The sequence below is a fragment of the Penaeus monodon genome, chromosome 7 (assembly GCF_015228065.2).
Source record: "Penaeus monodon isolate SGIC_2016 chromosome 7, NSTDA_Pmon_1, whole genome shotgun sequence".
Taxonomy (NCBI): domain Eukaryota; kingdom Metazoa; phylum Arthropoda; class Malacostraca; order Decapoda; family Penaeidae; genus Penaeus; species Penaeus monodon.
In genome coordinates this window covers 40,929,799-40,953,343 of record NC_051392.1, presented here as the reverse complement: position 1 = coordinate 40,953,343, position 23,545 = coordinate 40,929,799, and the positions used below count along the sequence as shown (strand labels likewise).

Below are 23,545 nucleotides of genomic sequence, written 5' to 3'. Positions count from 1 at the left end.
TCTGTTGATAAACCAATGCTACATAAACAGATAGTTTTTTAATCTGTCAGACTGTTGTTTAATGCCATTCACAGCTAAAAGACTTTAACCATAGTATGATCCTAAATTATCAAGCTACATTCATAATCCAAATAGGTTCCTTAAACCTATTCATCTTTTCTAATTCAAATGCTTTTTTTTAACACTTCACTCTTCTGATTTAGAACACAATGACTGTTTAAACTGTTCTGATTCATTTTTACCTCTTAGTTAATAATGGCTTTCCTGAAGTTCTAATGAAAGAAATGATGGCAACTCTTAACCATTCCTTAAAATAAATATGTGATGGAAATAATGAATATAAACAAGCCTATTAAGTTATTATATATTTAAGGGGAAAAATACATGGAACTAAATTAGCACCAACTGAAAAAATCTGGAGACTTTTCTGGCATAAGAAACAGTATCTTTTCAAAGGCTGTTTGACAAAACCTTTAATAATAATTCATTATAATTGGCTTTTTTTTTGTTAACTTTTTTCCACTATATAATGGAAAGTAGTAATTCTGAACTGACAAGTCTCTCATGGACATTCTTCAGGTAGGAAATCAATCAAATCATATTAACCCAATCGCCACGTTTGGCAAGAATACATGCCATGCCCACTGTAACACAGGTTTATTTATTGTATTCGCACATAGATGGCTCTACAAGTGCTTATCATCAGGGGTCACTTATTTAGTCCTACCTTTCGCACCTGTTTACCCCCTTTTTCCTTGACTTTGGAAAGGATCTTTTGCATTATGTCACTGTCTTAAAATTAACAGATTTTATAATACTTTAATATCAAACTTAATAACAATAATAACAGTATTTGATATCAATTGTATTTAAAACGGAACACCGCATTTTCCCGCCAATTCAGGAAATGGGGGAAATCAAGATCGTCAGTAGGGCCTACTGATAGACTCCTTGACGCGGAGCACATGTGGAGCCCATCTGTAATTGTAACGAATTCACAAAAACCTACAGGGACTGAACATAAATCCGGGGTGATTGGGTTAATAAATCAACCCATTTGAAAATGATCTGAACTTGGTATGAAAGCATTATCATAAGTTTCTAAACAAGAAAAACAATGCTGCAGTAGTAAAATGGGAAAAATTCAGAATATTGATAAAAAAAAAAAAAAAAAAAAAAAAAAAAAAAAAATATATCTAATAATATCTCTATATATTACTATATAATATATATAATATATATATAATATATAATGTACACATAGATTTTTATGTACACAAACCCATGTGTGTGCGCACACACACACACACGACACACACACACACACCCACACACACACACACACACACACACACATTCACACACACACACATATATATATATATATGATTATATATATATAATTATATATATTATATATATCATATATTATATACATATATAATATACACACACACATATATATTATAATTTACCTATAGGATATATATATATATATATATATATTATATATAATTAGTATAAAATATATATATATATTATATATATATAAGATATATCTATATATATATACTATCTACTATGTATCTTTCATATATATATTTATATATACATATCTATATATATATATATATATATATATATATATATATATATATATATATATATATATATATACACACACATATACATACACATACACATACACATACACATACACATACACACACACACACATATATATGTACATATAAGAAATATATTTTTTCTCCTTAATAGAATTCAGGATGGGGGTCCTTAAACATACTAATGAGTTCATGCCTAAAGTAAAAATATACATGGCACTGTTCCACAAACAAAACAGTGTAAAGGCAGAGTAAAATATAAAATAACTTTCTCTATCAGAACTAACCTGACCCTCATTGATATACAGATAAATTTGGACAAGATAATCAGGTATCAACAATGTAGCCACAGTAATTCAAAGGCTGCACTCCAGCCACCACATTCTGGTAAAGCAGAGCTTGCAGACCTGTATAGGAACTTGCAATTAAATAAGGCAACACTCATCTTACCAAAGTGTGGATCCCATGGCGATTGGTGTAATTCCAAGGGACGTGACAAATATTTTGCAACACGACACACAGCGGCCCCTTATTTCCAGTCTGCGAAAATGTTACAGATGGAAGTGTATTAGAATCCATTATCCCGTGACGAATATATATTGTGTAGCAATTGGTCATGGTTGTCATGTTGTTTTAAAAGGTAAATAAATAAATAAACCTGTAATGCACCAGAATTCATCAATACTCCCAGTTCTCGGACATTCCCCGCTCTGTATACTCGGCAAAACTACGATGTATTTCACGTCTTTACCACTCTGCCCAGAACCAGAAAGCGGCAAAGTGTGGTAAGCATGCTATAACCCGAAGAGGAGCACTGCCAGGCCCGGCCGCCCGAGTCCCGCAGTCCAGCCGCAGATCGCCCGAGCGACGAGCCTACCTTGGTGCCTGAGGCCTAATTTATTTGTGCTGATGTGTTGATTTATACAGATAGATAGCATTCTAGGTGCTAGAATTAATCGATTTACGCAGTCTTTAACTTGTGGATAATGAGGGAAAAGCGTTACAAAACTTTTGTGTGAACATTGTTTATATTTTAAAGGAAATTGCGTCCGTTTCCCGCAGGCCTTGTTGACAAGAGGCAGCCCGGCCGACGGAGCCACGGCAGCCGATCGAATCTCCGGGAACGGCGACTTTTCGAGTGTTGTGATGAAATCTAATCTTACGGACGCTGCCCAATATATGGACCAAACAAAGTGACCAAGAGAAGAATTAGAGAGTGATAACAAGAAAATCCAATTTCAAAAGAACAGAAAAACAGACACCGGAAGGAAAACCCCGGAAGAACCCCAACCAACAACAAGCTATAATCTAAAACATGGAGGTAGGAAAGAAATTTTTTAGTACATATTCATTTATTAGATGGATCTGCAACCACAAATATCAACAATCCATTAAAATAAACGGTTAAGCGACGCACAGAGATAGAGGGAAATGGACACTGCCATCTTATAGAGCATAAAAAATAGAGGGTTAATGTTACCAAGAGTGATGCACAGGGATAGAAGGAAATTAATTAATAAAACACAAGCATGAGAAATTGAATATTAAACAACACAGGTACAGCTTTTCTGGCCACATATTTACTGCAAAATGAGAAAATTTTCCACAGCACACTCACACAGCCACACACGAAATACAAATATTGTGGTACAGGGGACATGTTAGCAGCCAACATCTAACAACATATAAACTGTTCCTATACTACCACTGCTATCTTTCCAACCTCACGAGCTCAGCAACATTGTGTAATTATAAATTAAGAGCTGGATATACAGGCTTCATGGAAGCCTTAATCCAGAGTCAACTATGTAACTATGAATCAATCTTCCCAGTTGAACTAGAACTAAATATAGAAAACATAAAAATAAAGGTTAATTTTCCAAAAATGACAACCGGGTCTTCCCAGACAATATTTGTATCATCAGATTTGTTTTCGCGTGATGACAACGAATCTGATGATATTTAAAGTTGCATTCTCCAGCTGACAATCTTGATGTGATATGATAAGTCCCGATAGCAGGGAAGGGCATGAAGTAGATCGGGGAAATTGTGGGGTAAAACAGGCTGAAATAAAAAGAAAAGAGAACAGAAATGTGTAAAACAAGCACAAAAACGCTTAAAATCGGACAGTGAAACTCTACGGACGTCGCCACCATCTTTCAAACTATATGCACCGACGTGCCAACTTTTGAAAACTCTACGGGAACCAAACCCTTCGTTCGGCAAAAATCTACGGGATTTCACATAATCCAGATCCCCCATGATATCGTACAATGCGTCCTAACCAATAAACCAACCTAACCTTAATCCTATGGGATTTATACACTATGATCTATATATTCCCTAGCCAGGGGGCTCTGCCCCCTGGACCCCTGTGGTAATATATAGTCTAGCCCCCTAGACCCCCAGGGGTAATATATGCGCCTAGCCAGAGGGCTCTGCCCCCTGGACCCCCAGGGTAAAACCACATAGCTTTATATCGCAAAACACCAAATGTTTCTTCGCTTCCTTCTATGGTCACAATTGCTTGGTTTCTAATTAATTTTCTCAGCATTTGCAGCAGTGGATGGGTTCAAATATCAGGCTGTGATAGAAATAAATGTCTATTTGTCCAGTATATCCACAAAGGACTAAAAATGACCCGGAATCGACGCAGCACTTGAAATAAAACATTGCTCACCGGCGTTTCTTGACGTAATGGCGCTTGCTGGCCTGTCAAATCTCCAGGTGTCAAAACAATTATGCGCACACAGTTATTGTACAGAATAGCATAAATATTTACCAAAACACAAAAATGAGGAACAATAAAAGGAAAAAACGCATTACATACATGAATTCGAGAAAACAGACGCTGATAATGACAAAATATTCATTCTCACAACCACGTAGCAATACAAGGACTACTTGGTAATAAGTTCCGCGTCGCATTTGTTTTGATTCTCTCGAAATAAACATGGAAGGGACTTAGAAAATGAAGGGGTGATCTTCACTCTTGTCTGTCCTATATCTCCCTTATTTTCGATTTGCACACCTTTTGCCATAGATGAAAAAGGTCTTAGTTTTCGTCAAGGTAACCACTCCATACACTTATTTTACTGTACACTTGGTTTACATGCACGGAAAATTTTCTGAAAAGAGAACAGAAATGTGTAAAACAAGCACAAAAAATGCTTAAAATTAGACAATGAAATTCTACGGAGGTCGCCGCCATCTTTCAAACTCTACACACCTGCGCGCCAATTTTCGGGGGGAAAAACTCTATGGGAACCAAACCCATCGTTCGGCAAAAATCTACGGGATTTCACATAATCCAGATCCCCCCGTGGTAATCGTACAATGCGTTCTAACCAATAAACCAACCTACCTTAATCCTGTGGGATTTATACACTACGATCTATATATTCCCTAGCCAGGGGACTCTGCCCCCTGGACCCCCCTGTGGAAATATATACGCCTAACCAGGGGGCATAGCCCCCTGGACCCCCAGGGGTAATATATGTGCCTAGCCCCCAGGGTAAAACCACATACCTTTATATCGCGAAACACCGAACGTTTCTTCACTTCCGTCTGTGGTCACAATTGCTTGGTTTCTAATCACTTTTTTCAGCATTTGCGGCACTGGGTAGGTTCAAATATCAGGCTGTGATAGAAACGAATGTCAATTTGTCCAGTATATCCACAAAAGGGCTTTAAAAATGACCCAGAATCGACGCAGCACTTGAAATAAAGCATTGCTCACCGGCGTTTCTCGACATAATGGCGCTTGCTGGCCTGTCAAATCTCCAGGTGTCAAAACATGCATGTGCACATGGTTATTGTACAGAATAGCATAAATACTTACCTAAACACGTAAATGAGGAACAATAAAAGGAAAAGAACACATTACATACATGAATTCGAGAAAAGGGATGCTGATAATGACAAAATATTCATTCGCACGAGCGTGTAGCAATACAAGGACTACTTGGTAATGAGTTCCGCGTCACATTTGTTTTGATTCTCGCAAAGTAAACATGGAAGGGACTTAGAAAATGAAGGGGTGATCTTCACTCTTCTCAGTACTGTATCTCCCTTATTTTCAATTTGCACACCTTTTGCTATAGATGAAAAGTGGTCTTAGTTTTCGTTAAGGTAACCACTCCATACACTTATTTTACTGTGCGCTTGGTTGACATGCACGGAAAATTTTCCAAAATAAGAACATTAGGAAAGAAATGGGTTAAACTGGAGGATAACAATGCATACTGTATCTTTTGGAAAGAAATTAGTTAAACTGGAAGATAACAATGCATACTGTATCTTAAAAATATATTTATATATTCCCATTATATATGATGTATTTAACACCATGAAAGTAAAAAAAATGAGTGCACTCACATATTGTGGCTATAAGAAGCATATTAATCTTCCTACCTCGAAGCAATTTTTTTTCTAATTTGCTTAATATGTTTACTCCATGGTCTCGAGCAATAAACTGACTGCATGATTCATTACTGGGACATGCCAAATAGTTGGTGTGTTACTACTCGTTTATACCCATCAATTCCACTATATTTTGGCGTCTTATATATTTATGTAATCTTACAAAAAATAAAACATCGCAGTAATGAATTAAAATTTTTAAATAACTTCGTGCATGCACATTTTCCCAACGGGGGGTTTTGACAATTCCCTAACTATTCTTCGGTAGTCACTGTGTGTTTAGTGTTATCATGAGTTTTTAAGTCAGTATAGTGGAAATTCAGTGAAACTTTTTGACATTTACATAAGTGACAGTGTGTTAAGTGAACGTGTTTAGTGCAGCATTGATTACAGTACCAAACAATTCAGGTGAACATACATACACAACAAATGACACGACAAGACAAATACTGATAAACAGAACTTAGAAAAAAGAAAACAACTAAAACAAACTTCAAACAAATAGACATGGTAAACTCACCAATTATGTGGTCACTACCTATCCCAGTAATCAACAAAAAAACAAAAATGGTAATAAGGAAGGATATGAAGAGGAATTTTCCTAGACAAAGACAACAAAAGTATCTTTAACCTATTCGCCCAATGTGGCATCTATTCTTGCCGTGCTCTCAATGGACCCCAACACGTATGGCATCTAATCTTGCGATGGCTTCTACGAGTCACATAACGTTTGGCACATGTTTTTGCCATGATGACTGACTGCAGACTGACTGTTTATTATTATCATTTTTTTTTACCTAATAGATGGCTCTGCTACTAGTCTTATGTGATTGGTTGATAATTATGTGACATATGTAATTTATGACATATGTAATTACAACATAATTAATTATGACGTATAATCATGTGATTTATTCACACTAGATTGTGTGATTATGATGTACCTTGACCTGACTGGCTGGAAACTAGTAATTGCTTTGATTGGTGGATCGGGTCACACATGGTGTGACCTGATTGGTTAGTCATGTGAATAAAAGGTCAGTCGAAGGCTCATTCCAGCAGAATGATCGCAGCCATGGAAGGTGTGAACTATATTCTCTCTTACAAGTCTTGTACGAAAAAAAACAAAAAAACACTAAACTTACACAGTGTGACCTCACATATCAATACAAAGCTATTTTTGAACATCAAAGTGAAGCTACATTCACTTCTGCTTTTCTTCCTTTTCTGTTGAATGAAATAAAAAAACGTGGTTTGATCTCTCATATGGGCAATGCAATACTTCTGAGTATCAAAGTGATATTTGGCTTGCTGCTGTGCTTCATATTTTGCTTCATTTGAATGTTTGAAAAAAATAAAATGAAAACGGCTAAGTCCATCCTTTTACCTCTCGTTCAAAAACAACACTAAATTTAGCATCAAATTGTTGATGTCATCTGTTAATAGAGACAACTTGGAAGCGATTCAGTACATCTCCTCAATACAAAGGCGAAAAGATGCCTAGAAAACACCATGAGAAAAGTGCAGTTTCTACACATTACCCTTATATAAAACCCAACTTTACTACAAAATCTATGGCCAGATTCCTGCAAAATTGATATGATGGTCTTTGTGCAGCCACGCTGCGCCAGAAAAAAGACCCTGCAGACGAGCGAAAAATTCCGGGGCGAATGGGTTAAGGTCATAAACTAAATTCTGCCTTGCCCTAGGGCATCTGCCAATAGACTCCTATGCTGCTTTAAGTGTTTTGCACATGGACTCCCACAGAGCATCTGGGTCCATCAGGTTTTTGACTTCTGTGAACCGACCAGAGATTGCCGTGGTGAACCACCAGGCACACTCCTTCGCTCTCAATCTAATGCACAAAGAAAATCTGGGAAAAATAGTCATAAATGAAATCTGCTTAATAGATAAATTTAATCTAAATAATTATATAGTAATAAGAAAAGATAAACTCAGTCAAGCTATATGATTTACAGTTCACTAAAATTAAGAGACAGGCTTGCCAGTCTCACAGCGGAGCCGTCGGTCGGACACATGGGCCTGCCAACTGTATCCCATGATTAAAATGATTAAAAATATAAAAAATGCCAAAAACTAAAAATCCTTTGGCCCAGATCCTCCAATCCCTTGTTGTTGCCATGGGGGGGCATAGGAGGTGGAGCCTGAGGCCCAAAGTAGGGATCACCCCTCCTTGGACCTCAGCTCTCACCAGAACTAATTTTACAGGGTCTTTTCTTCTCCCTCTTTCCTTTTTCTTCTCTCTTTTTCCATTTCCTTCTCTTGTTCATCCTCTTCTGTCCACCTATCAAAGTCGTTAACTCATATTTACCCTTTTCACCCAATACTTTACCATAACTGTGTTATTGTGTAACCTTTGATGTCTGGTACATTTGTCGTTTTGGCCATTGACTATTCTGGAAATCCACAATCATTGCCTTACTGAATCAAAAAAATTTCTTACATGGAGGCTTTGCCCTCAAGCCCCACCCTATCTATATATTTTGTATACACCACTAATGACCTTAGATATTGGCATGGCAGAAAATGTTCAATAAATGAATAAATAAAATTTAACCCAAATGAAATTCATTTTGAATTTTATATGAACATCCTCAATATACTAGAATCACTATTAAGCAAACTTAACTCACATTGGATCAGAGGAGAATACTCACTCACTAAATAGTGTCATAATAAATCCTGTCATAAAACTGGGTAAAAATCCTTCAGAAGCAGGCTCGTACAGGTTTATTTGCAAAATTTTGATGAAACAAAGTGATTCCCAGCCCACTGGCATGGATATCCTTAAGAGAAATTGGGTCACTGAACTGTCCCCGAGCTAAGGTCTCAAAAACCAGTAATAGTCTTTTGTGGCAGGAATGAAACTGTCTGCTGAATGCCCATGTGCTGAACCAACAAAGATTCTCCACCACATCCAGAATGAATGTTCATTAGGCTCTTGAGTCTCTGACGAAGATCTCAAGGAGGCTAATGACAACGCTGGGAGATGGATTGAGTGATGGCTCAATAAGCTATGATGATAATGAGCAGAATTTCATGCATTGGTAAAATATGTGAAAATAATATACCAAAAAGATGAACAAAATAGTTAGGACATAACAAAAAGCTAGATAAAGATTTGATAGGATTTATGCCTAATAGAAATACCATTGACACACTGCACACAGTAGATAACCACATACATAAAACATTTGTAGAAAAAAAATGCCTAGAGAGAAGAGAGAGAAAAGAGTGGCATACCCAAAGGCTCACCAATAAGTCAAGTATTATTTATTGTATTGATAAATGACCTAGAGTTATCAGAAGGGGTTGAAAAAGTTTATGCAGATGACATAACCCTAGTAACAAGTAATAAGAAGGCCTCTAGTAAAACAGAAGAATTGTAAAAGCTAAAAGAATGGGATGATAATTGGGATTTGACAATAAACTTCACAAAAATTAAAACAATGTGTTTCTCAAATAAAAAGATAAATCAAGTCATAAAATTCTAGGCTGAACATAAGATACCCCAAACTAAAAAATATAGAAAACTTAAAGGAAGAAATATTAAGTAGAATAAACCTAATGAAAAAACTGGCTTCATTTGATTGGGGAGCAAACTGAGAAACTATTAATTTCTATAAAATATACATAGAACCAAAAATAGAAAATTGGAATAATAATCTACAGAGCTGCAAAAGGTATATAGAATATAACCCCCCCCCCCCCATCCTGTGCTCATTGTTGCCGTGGGGGGGTTAGGAGGCAGAAACTGAGGCCCAGTATAGGGATCAGCCCTGCCAGAGACCTCAGCCCTCACCTCGTCTAACTTTGCAGGGTCTTTTCTCCCTCTTCCCTTTTCCTTCTTCATGCTGTGTGACCTTTGATGTCTGGTACATATGTTTATTTTGACCATTCAGGAAATCCACAAACGTCGCTTTACTGAAACAAAATAAAACATTAAGACCGGCTACTGGATGCTTTAGATCAGCTCCAATCATTGCTCTGCAAGTGTTGACAAACCTACCACCACTAACAGACAAAAACTTGGATGCATACAAATGACAAAAATCTTAAATAAACCAAATACATTGCCAGCAAGACAGCAATTAACAAGTTACTTAAAAAAATATCACTTTCACAGAGACAAAAGGTCAACAGTACAAAGAGTTACTGAAACAAGATCAAACTTAAACTTAGACAGACATAACTCCAAATATAGTATTAAATATCCCAATACCCCCATGGTATGACAAATCAGAGAACATACAAACAAACATTATGTTCAATATTACAAACCATACTCCCCAAATAATCATTCAAAAGCATTACCAAGAATTAACGAATACTACTCGTAAAAAAAATTAATAGAATTTCCACTGATGACTCGTATATAAAGGAACCAGAATCAGCCTCAGGAGCAATCTTTATCCAGAATATGAATATAAATACTATTTGGAAATTACCTCACAAAATAGAAGTCATTCATACAGAACTATTTGCCATAAAACAAGGATTGAATTACAGAATAAACAACAAACTAACTTGCACAGTAATACTAACAGACTCCCAATCATCACTACAACTAATATAAAACTCCAAACTATTAAATTATAAAGAAATCACATGAAATACAAAAACAAATACACTCTCTCAACATACACACACACAAAGAGGGAAATGAAATGGCCCAATGTTTGGGATCACCCCTACCTTGGGCCTCAGCCCTAATTTTACAGGGCCTTTTCCTCTCTCTCTTTCCTTTTCCATCTCTTGTATATCCCCTTCTGTCCACTTATCCAAATCATTAACTCATATTTACCCTTTTTGCCACAATACTCTATCATAATGCTGTGTAACCTTTGATGGTACATTTGTTTGGTTTGACCATTGACTGTTCTGGAAATCCACAAACATTACCTGAACAAAAAGCTTTACTTGGGGGCTTTGCCCCCAAGCCCCACCCTATTGCTATGTATTGTATACACCTTAGATATTGACATGGCAGAAAATTTTCAATAAATAAGTAAATAAATGACAACCGATGACAGAAGACTAAAATTGCATCTACACAGAATAAAAATGGAAAATGACCCAATCTGCAGATGGCGCAGGAGTCACTAAAGAAACAGCTGAACACATGTCACTACACTCTCCAAGATTCAACTCTCACAGAATGAAAATAAAACAAGCTCACAGATAAGTTAATATATAAGATATTAATATAAATCTATTAATTACTGGTGCAGATCATCTGTGAATATTAAAGTACTACATGTTGAGACAAAGAATTTCCTAGAAAGAAAGAAATTTTTACAATATAAGAATCAAGAAGCTCAAAAGAAAAGAATCCAGGGGATATACACAACAATAGTCAAAATCCCTGTAACAAGAAAGAAGCAGTTAACTGACTGCAATAACCAAGATTATACAACTTTAAGTTTTGTTTTGTGCGCTGAAATTAAGAGGCAGATAACTCGAGAAAGGAATTATGATTACAAATGAAGTAAAATAAAACAACATCGAGAAGGAATTGGCACTTTACTGCAACTCTGATCAGACCATGGACAGGTATGTCTGTTGCATTATATGGGAGGTGTTGAAAAACTTTAATAGTAATATATGAAATAAATGGTATGATCTAGGCTAAGTATTGAGCACCTAGGATTTTTAAAAAGTTCAGTCAGTATAGAATGGGCAGTTATACAGGCCTGAATTATATATTTCACAATCCAATAACAAAATCATAGTTACATGTGATCGGAAATGATGTGAATAACAAAACCTTTATTAAACTTGGACACCTAACACCAATTTCTGGGTGAGAATTATTTTTTTCTGAGAGCTCTCTATCTCTACTCCCCCTATCTCCCGGTCAAATCCTTTTTCCAATATCCACAACTTCCCTATGTCTCTCCTTACTCCTCACCTTAACTATTGCATATCCATATGTTTCACCCCATCTTCTACCACAATCCTTCCCAGATGCATATCTCCTCTTCACCTCCTCATAAAAAATTCTTCATTTATGGCCAAAACTACCTAAGCAGAACCCTAGAAAATACTCCTCTCTCTAAAGGTAGTACAAGAAGTCCTTGTTCTACCCTTTTAAAAACCAAACAAACCTGGTACCCTTCCTCTTGCTTATTTTGAAACACACATTGCATTTGCATTTACATTCTTTGATCTTGAAAAGGCATATGATACCACATGGCAGCACCATATCCTTCAACATTTGTCCTTCCATGGCATTTGCAGAAACATGGGTGTTTTCATAAAGTCATTCCTTTCTGAATTCACCTTCTATGTCAGATTTGCCTCTTCTACTGGTTAGTTTCTGATCAACCTCCAGGAATCCAGTCATCACTGTACCAGCTCTCTGTCAACTTCTCCAGTCGGCGATAACAACTTGGGCTACCAACCTTGGCTTTTTATTTTCTAGAGTAAGAAAAAAATTACATCTGCTTATTATGAATGTGTTTTGAGAAAACTCAAAAAAAAAAAAAGAAAGAAAAAAAAAAATCAGAAAAAAGGCCCTTTAAAGCTGCATCAAAGTATTGTCTTCTACCATGACAATGCACCCACTCACAGCACTTGGCAAACGAGCTGTGCTACGTCTGACCTCCACCTTACAGCTCTGATTTAGCCCCATCTGACGTTTTGTTTCCAAACTTAAAATAATAATTGAAAGGTACCAATTTTCCATTGGTTGAAAATGTAATGAGCTGCTATGACACGGTTCAGATCACATGACCTGCAATTTTACTCAGGCAGACTTAAAGGCTGGTATCAATGTTTGCAGAAGTGTGTTGTATTTTCCACAAACTTTTTGAAGCTTGTATGATCTTTGATGTTTAACACATTTATTAAAGCATTAAACATTGTATGTTATGGCAGGATAGAGCCCAGGCAACTATGCTTTGCTGACACACATTGTTGGTATATAGGGTGCTATGTCACCTATTTCCCTTTTAAATGGGGCTGCTACCCCCCACCCTACAAAATCTTCACCTTGTATAATCTGGCAGAACAAAGCCTGGGCAAATATTGGGATCTCACACTGATAGTTTCTTACCTTGGCCAATAGATCTGCAATGCCCAGCCTGTTAATTGTGAAAATCCTTGTCACCACTATTGGTGGGAATTGTGACCACTATCTGTTGCTCTTCTTTATTGCCATGTTAAAGGCAGAACATCACCTTATACACAGCCTAGCCATGATGGAATTGATTTGAATGCTTATCTATTAAAAATCGTATCAACTTTAATAGACTGGTTGCTAGTGTCTATTTTCACCTCACGGTCAAGTTCAATTCCCATTGGCTTATTTGATTTGATTTGTTTTGTCACCTTCGTGTCTTTTTTTTTTTCTCCACCACCACTGGAAGAGTATGTGTTATGTAGCATCTGGAATTTTTGAGTTTTACACTCTCTACTACCCTTATTATTAGTTTGCAAAGGAAATACTATAGAAGAAAAGTGTCATAGAATGTTACATTCTGGCAGATGGCAATGTCAGATTCTTCATTTTTGGTATTAGGTGTCATTTCCATTAATACCAAAACTTCAATGTGTGGTAAACAACCGCAAAAGAACCAATTAATAGCTGATAAAGTTTTAATTTTAAACAGGAAGAACTTTTGATAATTTTGAACAATAATTTTCCCCCCTTTGATTTTCAGTGAATTTTATATACTCATGCATTAGAAATATATTGTATTCTTTTGGGAATAAAAGGAAACGACTGCAATGACTTGATATGAAGACTGATATCCTTAGCGATTTTGTCTATTACTTGCACTGTGCCACATTTCAAACTTAACACCTAACTAAAACTAATATTTACATTCTAGATGACCCTGTAATAATATTTGACTAATAATGAAGTAAATTTCTATTGCAGCGAATCTCAAATATATAATGACTTTGATATTACTTATTGAATATCTAGTTCATGTTTACATGGCACCCTCTACATTTGTTATGATTGCATCAGCTGAGAAGGTATGCAGCACAATTTGTATGTATTACAAGAAAACTGCAGCAACCAAGGAGGAAATGTTCCAGTTTTTATTTGGCTATAAGTAAAAAAGACACAAAAGTTTTCCATAAAATTTCTTGTGCAGAGTTATCTTTAACAACTGTAAAATTGCAATATTGTTGTGAGCATCTCATAAGGACAATTTGAAAGATTGTGCTTGCATGTGTGGAACACTTCCAGACCTATCTTAAACATTGGCTGAGTCACAGACAAAAATTAGGTATTACAGACGTTTTTGTGAGGAGTCGGATAAAATCTCGGAGTTAAAGAATTTTTATGTCAGAGACAAATTTCAGAGTCTATGATCTTTCTTGAATTTTGCTCCAATTGATTGAACTGTAGTAGCAAATTTTCTCGTAAGTCTAGTACTCAGTGACCTATCTTTGAGTTCACTTGAAGCCACAAATATCACCACTTACATATTCTTCAGGGTTGTACATATATTCAAGTAGAATACTTGGTACTATACTACACAAATTTTCATTACATATAAGCAAACATAATGGCTATAGTGTGCTGTCAGTGAACTATTAGACAAATGGAAAAGGGAAATGAAGCTTGGAATAGAGAGGGATGTGAAGGGGGAACAAAGGAGAGAAACAACAATAGGGAGAGGGGGAATGGAGGGTTAGCAAGAATGTATTAATAAATATGTCTTTAATCTGTAAATATAATTGTTCATAGTATAATTATATGAAAAGTGAATTTATAGATCATTGTGAATGGCATGTCTATAGTACACATCCCTTAGTGAACCATTGGTGATTCCAGGAATATGTGAAAGGAAACAGTACCAGAATTATATCCCTACACCCTTACTCTCATTAACAGTGAAAAAAATGGGCATTGAGCCTGTCAGTATTTTAGGGGCTGTGCTGAACCGACTTTCATTCTCAACTGACTTGGATTGGATTGAGTGATGAGTCTAAACATACTCAATTGTGCATCCGCAGACTCTAAGGGATAAAGGCAATTATTTTAGAAATATGAATGTGTTGTAAAGTGTGTTGTAAAAAAAAAAAAAAAAAATGTGCTGCTGGGGATGGCATATACATAGTGTATATGCCATGCCCATAGTGAATTAAGTTTATTAACTGTCTTTACACAGAGATGGCTTCACATATACCAAGTCACTAATTTTTGGAAATATTTTCTGATACCTTGTATTGCTGTTAATAATATCAATAGCATTATAGTTTTTGTCTATAATAATTATATTGATAGCTTTAGTAAACAAATTTTTTTCCTGAAATGAGGCCAGGCAAAATTAGGAAAAGTTACAAGGTCTACTAAATGGCTCCCTTATGGCTAAGCACTTGTGTAAAGACATATTTCACAAAACAGTATTACAGTAAGCAATAAATTTCCTGGCAGCATGGTGTAAAAATGAAATAGCTATTATGGTCAAATGTCTTAAAGTATTTCTTTTTGCAGGATTTGAACAGCACCTGATACTTCTTCAAATATCCAGCATAGTGCAAGTTACAGGAATTGTTGAGTTTGGTAAGTCACCCCTGTGTGAAAAGGGGACCTCTAAGCCATATACATAGTGAAAAATCATTTAATAGATTTTCTTTTGTCTTCTGAAATGTACATGCCATGGCATGGCTGGACTATCTGCTGGGGGCATATATGTACATGCCATGGTGTATGAATGGCCATGCCATAGAGTTTTTTTTTTGTTACAATTACGGCAAAATAATATTTTTTTGCTACTGAAAATGTGATTAAGTAGTTTTTAACACTTTTTCTCATTTTTCCTATACTGTGCATTTGATAAAGGCTTCTCGGGCTTCCGAGGTTAGCGTAAAAAAATTATGTCGGTAATCGACTACATTGGCCAGAGATATTATATAGTATTCATGAAGTGATGATGTAAAACCATGGGAAAATACCAATATGTATTTTTGAAAAAAAAAAAAAAAAAAAAAAAAAAAAAAAAAAAAAAAAAAAAAAAACATGTTAAAACACTGAAACAAAAAAAGTATATCGTAGGGAAAGGATAATAAAACCTGTTGAAAAAAATTACAAAAAAAATAACTTGAAAAAAAAAAAAAAAATACAACAAAACCTACGGTTTTCAACTTAGATGCCCCCCACTGCTTATTTTATTCAGACTATAGAGCAAATAATGCACTGATCTCAAAAGAGGACGATTGAGCAACCCATTGTTCCATCTCCAGAAACTCTGAAGCCCACCAAATTTGATTTCCACCATCTTAGGAGGTCCAAAAGCCCTAATGTAAACAATGTATGTACGGGGCTGCCGTCCATCGAAGATGCCAAGTTGCAGCGCGTTTGCTTGACTAACCGAAGGGACAAAAAGAGTAAAAGTGCTTCAAAAAGATAACGTTTCACGGCTCGCTTTGTGCTACCTGGTTTTATATTTAAACCCCAAGGGTTTTTGACTTGGTCCCCTCTGGGCCACAACTGAAATGATTGAGTATAAAGGGATTTCATTCAAAGAATTTGATTCATGTAACTCCAAATTTGATAATAAGAAAGCAGAATTTTTTAATGAAATTTGCACCCTAACACTTGACACTGAGTGCCGACAATTTAATATTTATAGGCCCGCGCCTTTGGGCGATGGACTTCCTCTTTTGAAAAAGGATAAGCACTTAGCAGTTGACTTTAAAACTATCCAAAAAATTTTATTTTAATCTCACGGGTTTTCCCGAAAAAAACAAACCCAGGAATGGTTTTAAAAATCTTCAAGAGAATTAAAAACCCCTCATGTATGCCACAATATCCAAAACTTTTGAAGATCTTTTTTTGAAAAAACTGGGCAAACAATTTTTTTTGAAACAAGATGGATCCCAAACCATCTTTGCATTTCCATCAAACCTGATAAAGGTATTTTGTTGTTTTCACGAATATTTTTTTCCCAAATTTTTTTCAAATTTACCATCATTTAAATTTTCTAAGAGTTCGGTTACGTCTGATAGCTGCCGATTCAAAATTAATAATGGTACAATGGGCCACTACCCCTCTTTGCCTTTCAATCCTCCGGGCTCCGATTTTCCATGATGGGGTTAAGCAATTGCCAACCATCACTTAACCATTAGGCCTAGACTTCTTGGCTCCAATTAATGCGGGGGCCCAAAAAATAGCTAAAAATGACACTGTTCATGGAATTCTTCTATCCAGTTTCCCCTAACGGGTTTGGATTTTAAATTCCCCTCCATGCACCCTGAACTACCCCATGGCTTCCTAACCTTTTTTTTTGGGCCTTTTTGCCCCTCCTAAGAGGGCCCGGCAAGGTGCCCATCCCGGGCTTCACATTGCAACTCCATTTGCTCAAATCCATTTTTTTTTGAATCAGGAATAATGATAAAACATGGAGTCTATATAACAAAAAAAATATCCTACAGTATTGATTATCAGGAAACAGGGAAATAGAGCCCTTAGAAAAAAAAATTTTAAAAAATAAAAACAAAGGCTCTTATATTACGAAAAAGGCAAGGGATCTGGTATTGGGGGTGAGCGGTCGCGCAGCAGGGTACGATTAAAACCCCTGGCGTGAGCCCGGGCCAATTGAATCTACCGTCGGGAAAAGGTTAAAAAAATACCTTATTTTACAAAATCCCCTTTGATTATATAGAATGCTTTTCTCATATTCTGCCCTCAAATTTAATGAATACCAAAAAAATACACCCCATAGAAATTTTTTATTTACAGACTCAGAATGTAAGGGTAAATAATGAAAATATATTTTAATTATAATATATATATTTATTATATATAATATATATAATATATATAAATATATATATATTAAAATGTATATATATATAATAGTATAATATAATATATATATATATATATATATATATATATATATATATATTATATATGTATATTAGTAATTTTTGTATAATTGATATATATGAATATTGCTATATTTATATAATGTTATATATGCTATATATGTTTTTATGTATATAAAAATATTAAAATATTTTATAATTATATATAAAAAAAAATTAAGTTTTTATATGTATAATATATTATATTAAAAGTATATTATAATATATTATTAATTAATATTTTATATATATATAATTATTAAAATATATATAATAATAAAATTTATATTTTATTTTGATATATTTATATTAAAAGAAATGATAAAATTAAAATAAATTAAAAATAAAGTATATATTAATATAATTATTTAAAATTATTAATATATAAATAAAATATATAATATATAATTAATAATATATCATATATATATAAAATATATATATATATATTAAAAAATATATTATATATATATATTATATATAATATATTGTATTTTTATATATTTATATATATAATTGTATATATTAATTTTATATATATATTAATTATATATAATAAAATTTTGTATATTAATATATATGATATTTTATATTATTATTATATTACTATATAAATTTTATATTATTAATTATATGTAATTTTATATATATTATATATATTTAAATATTATATATATTATTATATTTTTGTTAAGTATATATATTTTTATATAATTTTATATATATATATATAATTTTAGATATTATTATATATTTAATATATATAGTATATATGATATTATGTTAAAATTTATATTATATATTAAAATTTTTTTTTATATAAAGTTTTAGTATATTTTTATTAAAAATATAAATTATATATTATATTATATATATGTATATATGTATATATATTATAAAATTTATATAAATTTTTTATATATATTTATATATTAATTTATATATATATTTTTATATATAATTATATATTATTAAAATAAGTATTATTATTATATAATATATATATATATATATTATTTATATATATATATATTATATTTTTATATATGTATTTTTTATATTTTATATCAATATATAATATTTTATTATATATATATTTAATTTATATATATTATATATATATTTTATTATTTATATATATATTTTTTGTATATAATTTTTACTATTATATTCATTAAATTTTATATATTTAATATTTTATATAATATATAATATAGTAACTAATATTATTAATATTAATAATTTTTTTATAAATTTATATAATTATCTAAAATATTTATTTATACAATATGTATTATTTTTTATATTTAATATTTCTAATATATATTAAAATAATATATTATATATTTATATATACAAAATTTTAATATCTATTTTTTTATATCTAATAATTATATCTATAATTTTATATATAAATAATATAATATATTATAAATATATATATATATATTATTATATTAATTATATATATTTATATCTTAAAAAATTTTTAAAAAAAATATATATATTTTATATTTTTTATTATTTATATATATATATATAAATATAATTTATTAATTTAAAAATTTTATACAAAACTTTTAAAATAGATATTTTTTATAAAATTTTATGTATTTTATTCTTTTATAAAAAATATATAATAAATATATATATTATTATTTTTATTAATATATATTTTTAAAATTTTATTTAATTTTTTATATTATTATATATATTTTTTAAATTTTTAAATATTTAATAAATTTTATATAATATATTTATATTTTTATTTATATTATTTTATATTTATATATGTTTTTTTTATATATTTTTTATAATTAATAATTAAATTTTAATATATAATATAATATTATAAATATATTATTATTTATATTTATATATTTTTAATTTATTTTTTATTTATTTATATATAGATTATATTTAAAAATTTTTTTTTTTTTTATTTTTAATATATTAATTTTTTTTATTTTTTTTTTTTTTATTTATATAATTATATATATTATTTTATTATATATATTTTATATAAATATGTATATTTTATAATTTTTATATTTATTATATATATATATATATTTTATTTTATTATATAATATAATTTAATATATTTTATATATATATATATAATATATAATATATAAATATTTTAATATATATATATATATAATTTTTCTTTTATTATAAAATTTTTATATATATATATTTATATTTATATTATTTCTTTTAAATTTTTCTATATATTATTTGTATTAAATTTATAATTATATTATTATATTTATTTTTATAAAATTTTTTATATTTTTTTTTTTTTTTTATATATTATTTTTCTTTTTATTTGTTTTTTTTCTTTTTTTTTTTTTTTTTGTTTTTTTTTTTTTTTTTTTTTTTTTTTTTTTTTTTTTTATTTTTTTTTTTTTTTTTTTTTTTTTTTATTTTTTATTATATATATATCTATTCTCTCTATAATATACTATCATATATATATGTATATTATATATATATATATACTATATAATAATGTATATTAATATATATATTGTTATTATATCTATATTATTATTAATTATATATATATTCATATATATATATATATATATTGTATCATATGTATATATATATGTATATATATATATTATATATATATATATATATATATTATATTATATATATATATATATATATAATTTTTTTCTTTTTTCTTTTTTCAAAATTAATTTGATTTATTATGGACAACAACAGTAGAACTTTACTTATTCTTTATTATTTTAATAGTTGTAAATTTTTGGTAAGTTACTACAGTAATAAATAAAGGTCATATAGCACTAAAGGTAAAGTATTGTGGCAAAAAGGGTAAAAATGATGACTGAATAAGTGGACAGAAGAAGGGAATGAAGAAGAGAAGGAAAAGGAAAGGGAGAGAAGAAAAGATTAATTGAAGCAAGGGCTGAGGTCCAAGGTAGGGGTGATCCCCTACATTGGGCCTCAGCCCCATCTCCTACCCCCTCCCCCCACACACAACAACAACAAGCAAGGGATTGGGGGGGGAAGTTACTACAATGATAAGTGATATTTTGCAGGTGAATAACCTGATAATTTTTGTATGTCATATTATTACTGGTTGAATTAGATTGTACGGTCTTGCTAAATCTGTTCTTTTTCATAAAATGTAAGATTATTTTTGAAATCCATGATTTCATTTAACCCATTAATGTTCAGAATGACATCCTGTTACATCATGGAAAATCACTCCATACTCTGGGATGATGTCAAGTGCAGTTAAGCCTGCTATAAGTTGTGAATGCTAGACAGCTGTGCACTTGCTTATTCCTGGCCGCATTTGTTCAAGAATTGTAGCCCCTCAAAAATAGGCTAAAATATTTTTTTTAGCATAATTACCTACAACATTCTTTGGGACACAGCCAAGAGTATAGAGACTGGGTAATTTTATGTTATCTGTTTTTATGATTTTTGCACATGCACCCTGATGTGTTCAGTATGGTCCAGGGTGCTCCTATCAGAATTGTTATTTTTCTGATTTATATCTATCAGTATCATAATTATTGAAAGACCCATTCAATGAAAAATACAGTTCTGAGATGACCAACATTAATATTTGCATTTATTCCTTCTAGGAAAATCCTCATTATTGCTTCGGTGGGCAACCTCCTGTCATCATGGATGAAGAACACTGTGATGAACACAGTGTATTGCTGCATGACAAGACACCTGAAAGAATTAAAATTAAGGTAGAAAACAATATGGACTTTGGTGATGAGAATTACCAAGAAATAGATAAAGAAATTAAGGAAATTGATTGTATCTATATAAAAGTGGAAAATGACAAAAATAACGAAGGTGAATGTTCAGCATCTGAAGAAAGTAGACATAGTGACAATGTAGTTGAAAATAACAGTGCTTTTGAAGGGAAAACTGAAAATATTTGCATTTATGAAAAAAATAATATCTATATAAAGATTGAAAATGATGTAGATATCAAAGATGAGGTTCCATATTCTGAAGATATTGAAGGTTTTAACAAAACAGGTAGAAATAATTTTGATGATTGTGAATATGAAAATAAGGAACTTATGAATGAAGATCCTTTATTACCACTCCCATGTGAGAATGAGGATTGTGATGAAATATACACAGCAAAAAGTAATCAGGGGATGCACAAAAGAGTGTACATGAAAGGGAAGCCTTATAGCTGTGATGTATGTAATAAGTCATTTGCCAGAAAGGATCATCTAGTGAATCATATTCGATTACATACCAAGGAAAAGCCTTATTGTTGTGAAGTATGCAGCAAAGCATTCTCTGAGAGAGGCACCTTAGTGAAACACATGCGAATACACACTAAAGAGAAGCCTTTCAGTTGTGAAGTATGTAGCAAACCATTCTCAGAGAAAGGGCATCTCTCAAGACACATGAGTGTACATATAAAAGAAAAGACTTTTATTTGTGAGATATGTAGCATGGACTTCTCACGGAAAGATTATTTAATAAGCCATATGAGAGTGCATACAAGGGAGAAGCCTTTTAAGTGTGAAATATGTAGCAGGACTTTTGCAAGGAAGGATCATCTTGTGACGCATACCAGGCTGCATACAAGGGAAAAACCATATAGTTGTAAAACATGCAACAAGACTTTCTCTGATAAAGGACATCAAATGAAACACATGCGTATACATACAAAGGAGAAGCCTCATTGCTGCAGTGTATGTGGTAAAGCTTTCTCTGAGAAAGGACATCTAGTCAGACACATCAGAGTACATACAAAAGAAAAGCCTTACAGTTGTGAGGTTTGTCAAAAGGCATTCTCTGTGAAAAGTATTCTAGTGAAACACAGGAGAATACATGTAAAGAAATCTTAAATTGCAGTGCTGCATGGGGTGCAGTCAAGAATGTTGTCCAAGTAACACAAATGAAAGTGTAAATAAAGAAGAGATATTGCAAATGTAATTGATATGTTAGTGTTCAGTGGATTAGTGAGTTAAGGAACATGAGTAGTAATCTAGTGTTCATGAGTTCAAGCCTCTCTGTTTCTATGAATGATTAGGAAAACAACTATTTTTTGCACATGGGAGGTGGTGCTCTACCTGTAGGTTGAGGCCATGTGTCATCCAACGTCTGTCCACCTAATTACTACTATTATATTCTGTGGAACGCATGACACGATACTACATTTAAATGGCAATCTACCAATATGTCCACCTTACTATTACTATTATAATTTTTGTGTGGACATTATCCTACATTCAAATGACAACAGGAAATGAATCACAAAATCTAAGTGCTAAAAAGAGAATATAAATGCATGTATATGTTTGTATATGATATATACATGTATACATACTTAAATGGTATTTGTTACCAAGAGCGACACATGCCATAGAGGTGAAGTCCCAAAACCAGGCTATCATGCGAACCCAAAATCCAAACCTAACCTTTCCTACATTCTATTTATTCCCTAGACAGGTGGGCAAGCCCCCCTGTATTCCCCCTTTATTAACACTGTGCCTGCATGAAAAAAACATTACATTAAGAGCTCCGGCTGCGCGAGGGTGTTTTGGACTTCATCTCTAAGCAGTGATATGCAGCGGATACTTTTGTAATTTTGCAGTAAATATGAGGCCGCTGCAGCTGTA

The 23,545-nt window shown here is 32.1% G+C and overlaps 2 protein-coding genes across 3 annotated transcripts in view; one reads left to right on the top strand and one right to left on the bottom strand.

The window, feature by feature from the left end:
• LOC119575332 (protein ALP1-like) overlaps window positions 1-2,481 on the bottom strand; it is an 11,040-nt gene extending 8,559 nt beyond the window's left edge. The window contains exons 1-2 of one of the 2 annotated variants that reach the window (XM_037922879.1): window positions 2,284-2,481; window positions 2,076-2,165 (exon numbers count right to left, since the gene is read on the bottom strand). The gene's annotated coding sequence lies outside the window, so the exon portion shown is untranslated. The remainder of the gene's footprint in view (window positions 1-2,075; window positions 2,166-2,283) is intronic. The other variant, XM_037922878.1, reaches the window with a different exon arrangement.
• On the top strand, window positions 2,464-23,545 carry LOC119575333 (zinc finger protein OZF-like). Its single transcript, XM_037922881.1, has 3 exons — window positions 2,464-2,946; window positions 15,526-15,594; window positions 21,530-23,545. The coding sequence occupies exon 3, from the start codon at window positions 21,572-21,574 to the stop codon at window positions 22,769-22,771; it is 1,200 nt and encodes a 399-aa protein (XP_037778809.1). The 5' UTR covers window positions 2,464-2,946; window positions 15,526-15,594; window positions 21,530-21,571; the 3' UTR covers window positions 22,772-23,545.

Bases quoted from the DNA above. Each gene is read 5' to 3' on its own strand.
- LOC119575333 (XM_037922881.1), top strand. From the start codon at position 21,572: ATGGATGAAGAACACTGTGATGAACACAGTGTATTGCTGCATGACAAG.